Genomic DNA, 12,751 nt, shown 5'->3' on the forward strand with positions numbered 1-12,751 from the left:
GCAGAGCCAGCGGCAGCAGAAACGGCAGAGGCAGAAACAGCAGTAACAGCAGCAGCAGCAGCCATAAGTGGCTATTGGGACTTTATTTGACGTCTTTTTACAATCAGAATATTTTAAGCTGTAAACCCTAATATATGGTGAGTACATTCTTGTGTTCTGTTCTTTACAGGGTCTGATTAAAATCAGAGGAGACAAATGCTGGAGAGAACTCACCTGTATGGACTACCACTATGAGGTGGGTGTGTGTGTGTGTGTGTGTGTGTGTGTGGATAGAATGCTCTGTAACATGCCTCTGTGCCTGCACAGACACAGCTGTTTTCTGTAGACCCAGCAGGTGGGTTGTATGTAGCATGTTGTGTTGATGTTTGAGCAGATCTATTTAAAGTATCCATCACTGCGTCTCTGCCTGCTCAGTAGTAATGCCTCTGTGCCTGTGCATTAGGAACAAACTGTTTTCTCACTCCAGCGTCCTCAGACCTGAGACACCATGTCCTCCACAGTGCTGCAGCTAACCTGTGACGTCCTGTAGAAAATATTCGGTGCACAAACATGCAGTCGGTGGAAGCTCGGAGACAGGTGACGGAGGTGTGGGTGGAGTGGAGTGGTCATTCTTATGTAATGTTTCCACAGCATGTGAACAGTAGCTGTTTGAGCAAATTAAAGTGAAATAATGTGTGAAATGTGTTGAAACAAACGGTGGCAGGAGTTTCTGTGCCGTCAGTTATTAACAGGAGTGTGTTTGAACAACTCTACGTCATAGACTTGATGTCAATGCCTGTTGACTTATGGGTGACGGTGACACACACACACACACACACACACACAGACAGACTGGAAGCCACTGGCGCCAGGTGAAACCTTATTGCCTCGGTCCAGCACACTGCTGCCTTTCAGAAAAACTGCAAATCTCTGACTCTGGGGGGCGGTGTTGCTGTTTTTTTTTTCACCACAGTGTTTTGTTTGCTCTGGTTTGTTTGTTTGCTGTAATTACTCCTCATTTGCCCTGCCAGGTGGGGTTGTTTGGTTGTCTGAGGTCTGTTGGATTTGCTGCGGTGTGTCGGTGGTTTTCACTATAGGTTGAAGCCCTCTGCCCCAGAGCCACACCTCCACCTGCCCCTCTCATTTTCCACCCCATTAAAACAATGAGCGTATACAGCAGCCTGCCAACAATCCACACCTATTCCTGGGCTCTATTTATTTTACGGCACCTCACCCAACACTGTTTGCAACGTTCTGCCATGACACAGTTTGTGTGCGACCACCAAACACACACACACACACACACACACACACACAGAAACCCACTAAATCATACTTGCACACAAACACAGCACAGACACCTCTGGGTGTTTTTCTGTGTAAATGTGTGTGAAGGTGGAGTTTCCTCATTTACATGAAGCTCCGTCTTTATTTAGACCTGTGTAGCTGCAGCATCAGAAATGAAGAGGTTTGTGCCAAAGAAAAGTGAAGAAAATAACCTGTCTGGGTTTTTGGAAATTGTTGATGGAACAACAGCAGACACTGGACGTAGAAAAACATGTGTTGGTATTTACCAAGGTGATCTCATTTCTAAAACACCATCGGTGTCGAAAGAAAGAGAATACATTTACATTTATGTGTATATATGCTGTATGTGAATATCGATGCGTGTATATGTATAAGAAACTACCCATTATACCTACTTACTCTGTCCAGACTCAGCCGGTTCCCAACCCCATGTCCTACTACATGCACCACTCACCGTGGTGGATCCACCGCTTTGAGACTCTCTCCAATCACTTCATCGAGCTCATCGCCCCGTTCTTCACTTTCCTGGGCAGACGGATGTGCGTGGTCAGCGGAGCGATCCAGATTCTGTTCCAGGTAAAGAACACCAGGTTATTATTATTATTATTAATGACGTCACTCTGGTCATATAGTGTGCAGAATGATGCCACACACTCATTCAGCCGTTCCCAGGCTTAAGTTAAATGTAAATATGTTTTTTTCTGCTGCTACAGGTTGTTCTCATCATTAGTGGGAACCTTAGTTTTCTTAACTGGCTCACCATTGTTCCCAGTCTGGCCTGTTTTGACGACGCATCCTTGAGCTTCTTGTTTGGCTCTGGAGGTGGAGCCAAGAAAGCAGTGCTGGAGATCCAGAGAGAGGAGGCTGCTGGACGCAGCCAGAAGCCCACCAGAGGTATGTCGATTCAGGAGAGGTGAGCTAAATTACACTAGGTGGAGGATGGTGTAATGCTAAGAGGAGTGAGGAGTGAATTGTGGGTAAGGGAAGGACTCAGCACCTGGAGTAACTGTGGAAATAATGACATATGTTTTACTGGTATTTGGAGTGACGTTTTAATGCGTTTTATTTATTGCAGAACAGGCAGCCTAATATGTCATTAAATAACCTGGGGCCTCACTGTAATCGGTCTCACTGGAGTCATTAGAGTTTTTAATTTTATCTTGGAAAATGTTAAATAGAAAATATGATTTTACCTGCAGTGTGACTGTGTTTTAATTATTTTAACAGACTGTGAAAGTCTTTCCTGATGTACAAATGTCTTATTTCTGAGGGGCTGGCTTTAGTTGATGTCTTTACCATCAGACTGAGACCCAGCCAGAGTTTGTCAATAACAACTGATGAGCTAATGGAGGAAAGCGTTTCCACTGAGCTAGTGTCAGAGTAAGGGTTGGTACAGGTGTTTGAAATCCTTGGGCTGAATCTCACTTCATTTAAAAGTAGTGAAAAATGCTCATAGCTATAGGTTAGCTTCTAGCTACAGTTCTTCGCTTCTAAGAAAATATGTGACAAAAAAGTTAGCCAAAAAATAAGAAATACAGAAAAGCTAACAAAGCTGACAAAATATCAAAACACTGCTAAAAGTTAACTACGTTATGAAAAACAAATCCAAACGGTAGTCAAATCTATAGCTACACAGGTAACAAATACAAAATATACAAGAAGCTATGAAACAAACTTAACGAAAATAATGAAGCTAACAAGTCGGTTCATGTTAGCGAACAGTAACTAAAGCAGCGAACAGTTAGCCACAAAGATGGCTGAATGGACATTGATGTGCAGTGAAGACAGCTGTTGTCCCTGTGTCAGGTATGATGATACGTCGGGTGGTGAACGTCTCTCTGGGCGTTCTGATTGGCTTCCTGAGCGTCCCTGTGGTGATGAACCTGGTGAGCTCCAAGCAAGTGATGAACACCTCCTTTGACCCTCTGAGAATCGTCAACACCTACGGGGCCTTTGGCAGGTCAGTCTGTCATCAGTGGGGTCAGAGGTCACGGGTAAGCTTAGAGATGGCTTCACTTTTTTACCTAACCATCGTTCCTTTGTCCAGCATCACTAAGGAACGGACGGAGGTGATCTTCCAGGGAACTCTGAGTCCTGATCCCAAGGATCCCAATGCCATTTGGGAAGAGTACCAGTTTCTGTGTAAACCTGGAGACATTTACCGGCGACCATGTCTCATATCACCTTATCATTACAGACTGGACTGGCTCATGTGGTTTGCTGCCTTCCAGGTACACCTTCACCTTCAGTATTTTTTATAGTGGTGGAGTAATTGAGATCGTGGTCTCATAATAGAAGATAATGACAAAAATAATTATTTTTGCATTACAATATTTAGATAATGATATTGTAGTGCTATTTTCTCTTTATGGATATTCTCGTTTCTGCTCATGTATTTACCAACCATGTCCACTAGAGGACAGTAGATCACTGCATGAATTAATTGATTGTCGGTTTAACCTGACTTTTAGCCTTCATCTACTACTTTTCTTGAAGATTAAAGGGTTAATGTGAAAAAAAATCACTATCAATAATTATTTGTCAATGATTCCGTCTTTAAAACATTTTAAAACATGTTTTTACCTTTCTTCAGTGTATAGTGTTGTGATGCATGTGTAAAGCAGCATCATCACATAGTCTAAAATCATAACTCTGTTTTCATCATGCAGACTTATGAGCAGAGTGAATGGGTGATCCACATCGCAGGACGCCTGCTGGCCAACGACAGCGCCATCCTGTCTCTCATGGACCACAATCCTTTTCACAACAGACAAACACCCAGGTAGAAACTTTTTTTTAAATTTCTGCCCTAATATAGTAGTAAGAATATCTTTCACAGAAATAAAACACGCTTCAATAAGTAGTGTTTGTTTCCCAGACTTGTTCCCAGTCACGTCATTATTTCTGAACTATAATGTGCCTCATGGACTAATGAGGTTTTATCAACATGGATCATGTCACCATCAGATCTCAGCCTGAACTACTTGCTGCTCGAAATGATTCATTACGTATCATAATCATATGTTTTATACTGTTACCTAACAGTGCCCTCACATGGATTAAATACAAAATCTTTTCTAAACTTTTCAGATTTTTTATAAAAGGAAAAAAAACGTAATGTGTGTACTGTAAATATAAGTAAACTGCCTATTTATGTTAAACCACAATGCAGAATATGTGTCTGCTACCAAGGCATGTGGCCACATCAACAACTTAACATTTTTAAGAAGTTGACCGTTATACTGTGTGTTAGTCCGATCAAATGACTTCTGATGGGTGAGTGGTGTAGTATATGAAAAACCCTGGACTAGTAGAGATAAGTTGACATCGTTCTCCTCTGTCCCCTTTTCTGTCAGGTGGGTACGTGGAGAACATTTTAGATACAAGTTTACAGAACCAGGCAGCAGCAGTGCCGCCCAGGGGAAGTGGTGGCTGAGAAAACGCATCGGACCTTATTTCCCAGCAGTGGACCTGGAAGCTCTGAGAGGATACTTCCAGTCCAGGAACTGGCCACACCCACATATACCAACAAACAGGAAGTAGAACCACACAATAAAGACAGGAAGTGCACAAGAAAAGGGAATCATGAAGAATCATAATGATATGGTCAGTCAGGATGTGTGTTACTGAACAAAAACAAATCTGATTGTAAACAAACAAACAAAAAGTTAATTAAACACTTTCTACTAAAATCAAGAACCCTGCACATCCCGTTGTTTCTTAATTTTTAGTGGGTTAAAGCCAACGAAACTCTGCTAGAGATGTAAAATTCAGCTACATTTGATATTAGCGTCAGAAGAGTCGCAACAATACAACGCTACCACTAGATGGCGCTGTACTGCGTGTTATTGATTGTAGCTGGACTTCTGGAATCTCAGCGTCAACTGAATCCATCGATCACCGTATACTTGTTCAGCCCGTGACGTCATTTGTTTACTCCTGTTTGGTGATTTGTCTGCGTCGATTTACCTTCTCTTTTAATTTCATCTTGATCAGGAGTCACTCCTTATTTACCACGCCATGAATCAAAGCCCTGCCCGTCTCGTGGACGTGTATGAGTTTGAGTAATGGAGTCTTAGTTGGACTGAGGAAACATCTGCTTGAGCCGTTGGTTGCAGCGCTGCCAGAAACTCTTCAATCACAGAGTACGTGTAGAGCATGTTAAATACTAATTAATCCCACGGTTCCATAAACACCTCACAAGTGCAGGAAAGCCAGTTAGAGACATGAAGTCCCAGTGTCCCACTGGGATTTTGATCGATTGATGCTTTTGGCAGCATACAATCTCCATCTGTTTTCATTGATAGGAAGACAACAGGGATTAGTCTGTGTTTGTTTAGCTCAACAGAGGCTGAGGGTTTGAAGACGGAACAGACGCTCAGTGTTTGGCTGCGGCTCAGTCACTTCCATCTTGTTTACTTTGATAAATTAATTAATCAGCATGACTGGAATTAAATTAAAACACTGCAACAAATTCATCCATCCATCCATCCATCCATCCATCCATCCATCCACCTGATGGGCAACACTGCAACAAATTCATCCATCCATCCACCTGATGGGCAGCTGGATAACTACTCAAATTTGCAGAGGGAACATACATTATTGCCAAAATCCAGCTTAGCAGAGTTGTTAGAGGTTAGTCAAAACATAGGGACTAATTCAGCAGGCGATTCCACTAAGTTAGATGAGAAAATGCTAAAAGGTGTGAAAAGAAAAAAAGTATTGCCAAAAAGAGCAAAACAAAGTAAGCAAATAATCTTGCCTAAACATACCAAAATCAGATAACTAATTCAAGAAATATAATTAAATTAATGACAAAACTGGGCTGAAGGTTTAATTAGATAAAAAAAAAACAACAACTTTATTTTAATTAAATTGTAGGGCTATTTGTTTTTAAGATGTTGCTCTGGTGAAGACAGAAAACATGTATGCTCTGAACCAGCATCTCTGTGCTGGAGTTTCTACAGTTTGACGCTCAGTCATCGTTCAACCTTACTTCTTTGTTAGAGTGAGTCTGTGATTTTACCCTGGTTTGTCTCTGACTGCTGTAGTGACCGTAGAGACCGAGGTCTGTCCAGTCAGCGGTGCTGTGGTCAACGCCTCTATCATTTCAGGGGAGTCTGTGCTCCTCCTGGTCTCTGCAGCTCGGTTCTTTTTGACGTTGAACCACTTTCACAGTGTGGCTGTCTTTTAATGGTGTCCTCAACAACCTGCTGCGTCAAACTGTCTCTGTCCACAGAACACTACAGTAGGATGAAGCTGGTTGATGACGTGTCATCTTACACAGAGTACTGGACCTACAACACCAAGAGATGTGAAGGTGAAGGACTGGTTTTGTTGATTTTCCTCTATGGTTACGATGACTGGAAATTAATTATTATTATTATTTAAGATCATCAAACCAGGGGTGTTAAACTCCTGGCATGGGGCCTCTTCAGAACCAGGAACCTCCACATGTGGTCAAGTAAATAATTTAAATTAAATTACAAACAAGTGTTTGTTTGTTTTTGCAATTGGTTTCATTTCAATTATTAAAAGTTGCTTGTTTGAGTATAAAAAAGATTTGTACTAGCTGTACTGTAATATTCTACAGTGTAATACAGTTTTTATATTGAACATCAGACATTATTGTGGCTGTATCTTAATGATTAATGAACTTAATGATAAATATTAATGAATTAATTGTTTTAAAAATTGTATTACGTTTTTTTGTTGTTGTTAAACTATTGTTATACTTTCACCCAGTCCTGCTAACATCGAGGGAATAGAGCTCTGCACTCAGTGAAACATTTTCTAAATATTTTTTAAACTCCTTTTAATGACTAATCTTTCTCAGCTACAAACAAAAGTTAATTTGCTAATTAACAGTACTTACAACAAATTGAGTTGGACCCCTGGTGGTTAACCAGGTGAGTGCAAGTTGTAGACCTAGTAGTATTGGCTTCAGTTTTATTCAGGAATACTGTTGAAAACTGAGTGACTCATGTAACCTTAGAATATTTTTTCAAATCAAACAGTGCAGATAAAAGAGCTCATATTGCGTTCTTATATAAACCTGAAAAATGTCTGTGCATCACAGGAAGTTTGCGGAGAAAACATAGGGAGTTAATACAAAAAGACTGTATTCAGTGCAGCAGACAGCTCATCTGTGGTGCCTGCTTACGTCAGAAGCTTTTCAGAGGATGTCTCATCGCTGTGGTCTCAGTGAAGTGACCCCACGGAGCTGTGTTGAAGGTAAAGAGTGAGTCATGATGTGGTGCGTTCAGGCAAAATGGTTGTTAGCAGACTTTCTACAGCTAATGGACCAAAGTTTAGTTCTTTTTTATCTGCTAAATGCTGGTTCCCTGCACATACCAACAGTCACACCAAGTATTGATTACAGCTCAGGGAAATTGCTTATTGATTAGTGTAGCTTGTAGTGAGCAAGTCGGGTTTTCAGAACGACGAGGTCCTGCAGTGACAGTAGAACATACCGTACTCTTTTTTTGCATTGCATCTGAGTACATTTTAAATTTATCAGTAAATTGTTGATTTTGAATATGTTTTACCACATTAGTGGTTTGTGGTGACTGATGATGACAACTAGCATGATTGAAATTTTGTATTTTTAGCATCTGGATCAGTAATAGTTGATAACACACGTTACTGGTCGTATAAATATATTGATTACATCTTAGCCGTTAATACCATGTACGCACATATCCAACAGTTTTCCTTCCTCAGTCATTAATCCTTTTCTTTCTTTAATTAAGTGAAATGTATTCTTTAAAATGTTTTTTTTTATGGCATCGCCTTTGAGAAGCAACTTCCTACTTTTATATGTGTGAGAAACTCAGGGCAGGACTGAGTATTTGCTCTCTCCTCAGAGGGACTGTCCTTCTGCTGCATTCACTGACACAACATCCTTGAAACTCAGCCTTCTCTCCTCAACACCCGGAGCTAAGTGGATGTTCTTGAATGAAGCCTTGACTTTACTGTTTTGTCACTGACATTTACAGCTTCTTAGGTTAATTAGACACAGACTCCACCGACCTCTGCCATTACACCTCGACCACACCACTGTATCCTGCAGCTGCCATTTCTCCAGTGGCCCAGTACATGGGCTTCATGGTCTGTTTCACTCTAAATCTGTTATCATTTACATAAATGGAGGAAGATAACATCTGTCATTCTGTCACGATAACCTGAGCTGATGTACATTAACCTGGAGAGTGTTGGTAAGCAGTTCTACTCAGATGGGCCAGGTTTATGTGACCCACACAGAGGATTCAGAAAAAAAAACTGGTCTTTTTTAAATGTATTCCTCTTTTTCTTCATATACTCTGGTTTTTCTAAAGTGAAAAGGTGTGAAGTCATTGCTACAAACCCCGTTCTTATTTTTTAGCTTTTGTAAGTAACTCTAAGGGCAATATGGAAATCAATGATTCGCCATGGCAACCCCTGAAAAAAGGCACAACGCTGAAAGAAAAAGAAGAAGAGGACGTAACTGTGCTGACATGGTCCGATCAGTAATGTTGTAGAGTAATGCAGCTGACACTGGAGCATCACACTGTCACTACATTAATGCTTGAAGCTCATCAGGCCTGTGTGTAAGTTTAGACCGAATAAAAGTAAAACCAAAGAAGGAGAGTTTGAAGTGAAGTACTGCAGGAGTGAAGTAACACAGTATAGAAGGACTAAATGGAACCTGTGTGTAATCTCAGCAGCAGTGTGTGACTGTGGAGGGTGGGATTTTTCACTTGATCCAGTTTCTCTGCAGCCACAGCATCTACTGAAAATCTTTCTGTCCAGGGAGTGAAATTTCTGCTGTGGCTTTTTTTTCTTCCTATTTTTCCTTTCTTCTGCCAGCAGATGTTTGTCCCCCTGACCTGGAGTGAGGCTCTGCTGATAAAGTTTGTTTTCCCTCATGCAGCTGGTGGAACCAGCTCAGAAAAATGTAGTTTTTGGACCTGAATTTGGTTTGTATGAATCTCAACACAAAAGTTGTGTGATGTGGTGTCTGAAAAAAAAAAAAATCATTTCTGTTATATACTTCATATATTTTTGCATTTGTGATTAATAAAAAAAACTGCTAATAGTTTTAGAAAAATTAGTTTTTTTAAACTTTGCCCTTAACACACTAGCTAACATGTGTTAATGCCTTAAATAGTTGTAGGCAATTTTGACTAACGATAACTGTAATTAATATTAATTCTGTTATTGTATTTACATACAATTATTATTTGTATTATATTTGTATATTATATTTGTATTATCTATATTCAATCCATATACATTGTTTATTTATTATCATTATATTTCATTCGCCTTATTAAACATGTTAACAGATAATACTAAAACGACAATAGTCGGTAATAATCGACACAAAAATAATCGATAGACGCAGCTTTCTTGTTAACCATACATATTTATGGTTATATATATATATATGCTATTTTTTTCTCACACACGCTCAGTAACCGCTGCTCCTCTGTGCGCTCTCAGCGCCGAGAGGAGGGACGAAAGAGGGAGAGAGGGAGGAGGTGAGGACAGTAATAAGGTGTTTACATTCTGAAACACAGCTCACAGTTTCCCAGCACCAGGACCAGGACCAGGACCAGGACCAGGACCAGGACCAGGATAGCTGAGGAGCTTTCACTCACTTTCACAGAGGAACCTTTTACACTGACAAGCTTTTACGCACAGTCATGGTTCTTACGCACAGGTGAACTCCCGCCTCCAACTCATCAACCACAGAATTAAAAAAAAAAGACTTGACAGACGTCCGGGTCCAACATCTCCTCCTCCTCCTCCGTCCCTTGCCTTGGAGGTGAACAGGTTGTGACCATGTCCAGAAAGAAGGCAGTGAAAGGCAAAGGCAGCTGCTCCAAAAGCCCCAAGGCTTCACCGAGCAGCAGCGGCAGGAGCGGGAAGAGTCTGACCGCAGCTGCGTCTCCGTCCTCCGGGCTGGTTTATCCCAGCAGACCGTCCATTAGCAACAGCGGAGAGTTCTACGATATCGCCTTTAAGGTGAGGTCAACGCTCGTGTTTCTGTTTTTTTACTACAGTATTGAAGACAAAATACTTCCGAGAGGCGGTGTCTAATTATAATTTAAACTAAATCGTAATTACCACACGTTCGCTGGACAAACCAGCGATTAGCATCAAAACAACACACCTGTCTCTGGTTAAAGTTCATTTGTATTTTCCTATAGACAATGTTTAATGATTAAGGTTAACGCTGAAGGTTCAAACTATTTTTTTAATCAACCTGTGGGATTCAAAGACATCACGTGATCCAACTACTAATTAATGCTAACGTCTAATTAATCAGTCACGTGACATGAAGTCGCGTCAGTGTGTTAAAGTGAAGCTGTCGGAGAACAGACTGAGCACCAGAAGAAACACTGAAGGTGAGTGACTCAAAAACTGCACATGTGTTGGGATTTTCTCCAGCAACCTTCTCTGGGTCTAACAGAAAATAGTCCAAAAACAGAGAGATAGATCCAAGGAGCAGCAGTTTGTCATCGGGCTGTAGATGCCAGAGGACAGAGAGGCAACAGTGATGGAAGTGAACAGCACAGAGTCACAGCTGTCAGAATGTCAGATTAAGATTAGGTGAAGAAGTTGATCAAACATGGGGCCAGATAATCTCCAGGGTGATGGTTTAATTCCTGTTTTTTTTCCGTGTGAAGTTTGCATGTTCTGCCCAGCAGACTGCTGGGGTTGGCTCCTCCTCTGTGATAGGGGTTGAATGGAAATGTGTTTGACAATATAGTTTTCATTTAATATGAAGACTTGAAAAAAATTAAGCTCTTTAAATGTCTTTACAAGTAACACTGTTGACCACGTTTGGTGATAATATTAGTTAAGGTTGGGGACCGCTGACCTAAAGTACCAAAGCAACTCCTCAATCACCTCAAACTTGTTTTACCTCCATCTTTTAGTTGCTAAAAACATTTTTTTTATTTCAACCTGGAAGTGGCCCCTGAGCTGGACGTTTGAGGCCCCTGCCCTAAAAAAACATCAAAAAAGTGTTTGACCTTTTTGACTTCACCAGACTCATTTAAATTCCTGGAACGTTCTAAAGTGTTCTTCAGGGATCCAGTCTCATGTCCCTCTGAGGATCTTGAGTCCATAACGTTCACCGAGCCACAGTTTGTCTGTCATTTTATCCTGATGGACTCCTCAAACGTCCCCACGAGTGTGAAGACCAGAGGACTGTGTAGCACATTTATTCAGAACAGAGATGCTTCTCTCTGTGTGTGTGTGTGTGTCTCAGGTGATGCTGGTGGGAGACTCAGGTGTAGGAAAGACCTGTCTGCTGGTCCGCTTCAAAGATGGAGCCTTTCTGGCCGGGAGCTTCATCTCCACCGTGGGCATCGACTTCAGGGTGAGAGTGTGTGTCAGTGTACTGTGTGTGTGTGTGTGTCTTCACACACACACAGATTCACACTGATGATTTCATTGTCTGTGTTTGAAGCTGATTCTACTCATCAATGAACTATATTTAGTTAATGTCTGGTTTTATGATGCTTTAAATAAAAAATAAAGGACTTTAGGTTCATTCCCTTCATTCTCTCCTTTCCTCTGGAGTTGACTGTCCTCCAGCTTCTTTTGTGGCTGTAAAAAACAAAACAAAACCTCAGAGTAATTTAAACCAGATTTCAGTGTCAGTCTCTCTTCGATATCCAAGCCCACGGGAGACAAGACATTTAAACTGAATTAAGCTAAATTAAAAAAGTTAATTTATCTTGATAGGCTAATTCTTTGTTAACCGCCGACCATCAACAGTTTGTACACACCAATCCCTGGAAGGAATGTTAAACCTCTGAAGTGTCACCTCAAGGTTGTCCCAGCCCTGAATGGGAATGAGCGTCTTAGCTTTGTCCACCTTGGGGATTGATGCCAAATGTGACATTAGGAATTAAAAACATTTCTGATATTAAAGGTTTGGACATCATGCAGTTTACACATATATTTAACAAAATGCCAAAGATAAAGAAAGAAAATGTCAAACTAAAAAAAAAAATGATCAAAGTTAAAATGTCATGTTGAAGCTTAAAAGTCCAAATGTCCCCTCTGGGTAACCATAGCTTGTTATCTGCTAGGACATGTGGATGAAGGACTTTCTTTGAACTTGTGTTAATGGGATTATTTTGATCTTTTCTCCTTTATATAAAAACTATAACTATATAAATCCATAAACAAGAAAGTACAAGCAGCACAGGCATTTCTCAGCCACAGTCTCAAAAATGCACATGTGGCCAACAGTAGGCTCAGTGTTAGCCAACGGAGCAGCTAACAGACTCTGCAATATAGCAAAATTCAAACTTGCATTTCAGTAAAACTGAAACAAAATCTTAGTCAAAGAAGTTAGTAGTAGAGACAACTACTAACTTGGCAGCATGTTTGGGCTATTGGTTTTCTTACCTTTGGGTTAGTTTTGACTAACCTGGTGGTGTTTTAATGCAGCGTTAAT

General features: G+C 40.8%; 2 protein-coding genes across 3 annotated transcripts in view; both read left to right on the plus strand.

Annotated features, from left to right (window-relative positions):
- Positions 1-4,983, plus strand: part of lmf1 (lipase maturation factor 1) — a 13,570-nt gene extending 8,587 nt beyond the window's left edge. Inside the window, exons 5-11 of one of the 2 annotated variants that reach the window (XM_025057452.1) lie at positions 170-235; positions 1,696-1,863; positions 2,001-2,181; positions 3,094-3,247; positions 3,335-3,518; positions 3,957-4,069; positions 4,644-4,983. In XM_025057452.1, the coding sequence (XP_024913220.1) occupies positions 170-235; positions 1,696-1,863; positions 2,001-2,181; positions 3,094-3,247; positions 3,335-3,518; positions 3,957-4,069; positions 4,644-4,830 (1,053 nt within the window). In that variant the 3' untranslated portion in view covers positions 4,831-4,983. The remainder of the gene's footprint in view (positions 1-169; positions 236-1,695; positions 1,864-2,000; positions 2,182-3,093; positions 3,248-3,334; positions 3,519-3,956; positions 4,070-4,643) is intronic. The other variant, XM_008314708.3, reaches the window with a different exon arrangement.
- Positions 4,984-9,751: 4,768 nt separating this feature from the next.
- Positions 9,752-12,718, plus strand: LOC103382110 (ras-related protein Rab-26-like). Its single transcript, XM_025057724.1, has 2 exons — positions 9,752-10,299; positions 11,552-12,718. The coding sequence occupies exons 1-2, from the start codon at positions 10,117-10,119 to the stop codon at positions 11,726-11,728; spliced, it is 360 nt and encodes a 119-aa protein (XP_024913492.1). The 5' UTR covers positions 9,752-10,116; the 3' UTR covers positions 11,729-12,718.
- Positions 12,719-12,751: the final 33 nt, after the last annotated feature.

The sequence above is a fragment of the Cynoglossus semilaevis genome, chromosome 8 (genome assembly GCF_000523025.1).
Source record: "Cynoglossus semilaevis isolate Cse_v1.0 chromosome 8, Cse_v1.0, whole genome shotgun sequence".
Lineage (NCBI taxonomy): Eukaryota > Metazoa > Chordata > Actinopteri > Pleuronectiformes > Cynoglossidae > Cynoglossus > Cynoglossus semilaevis.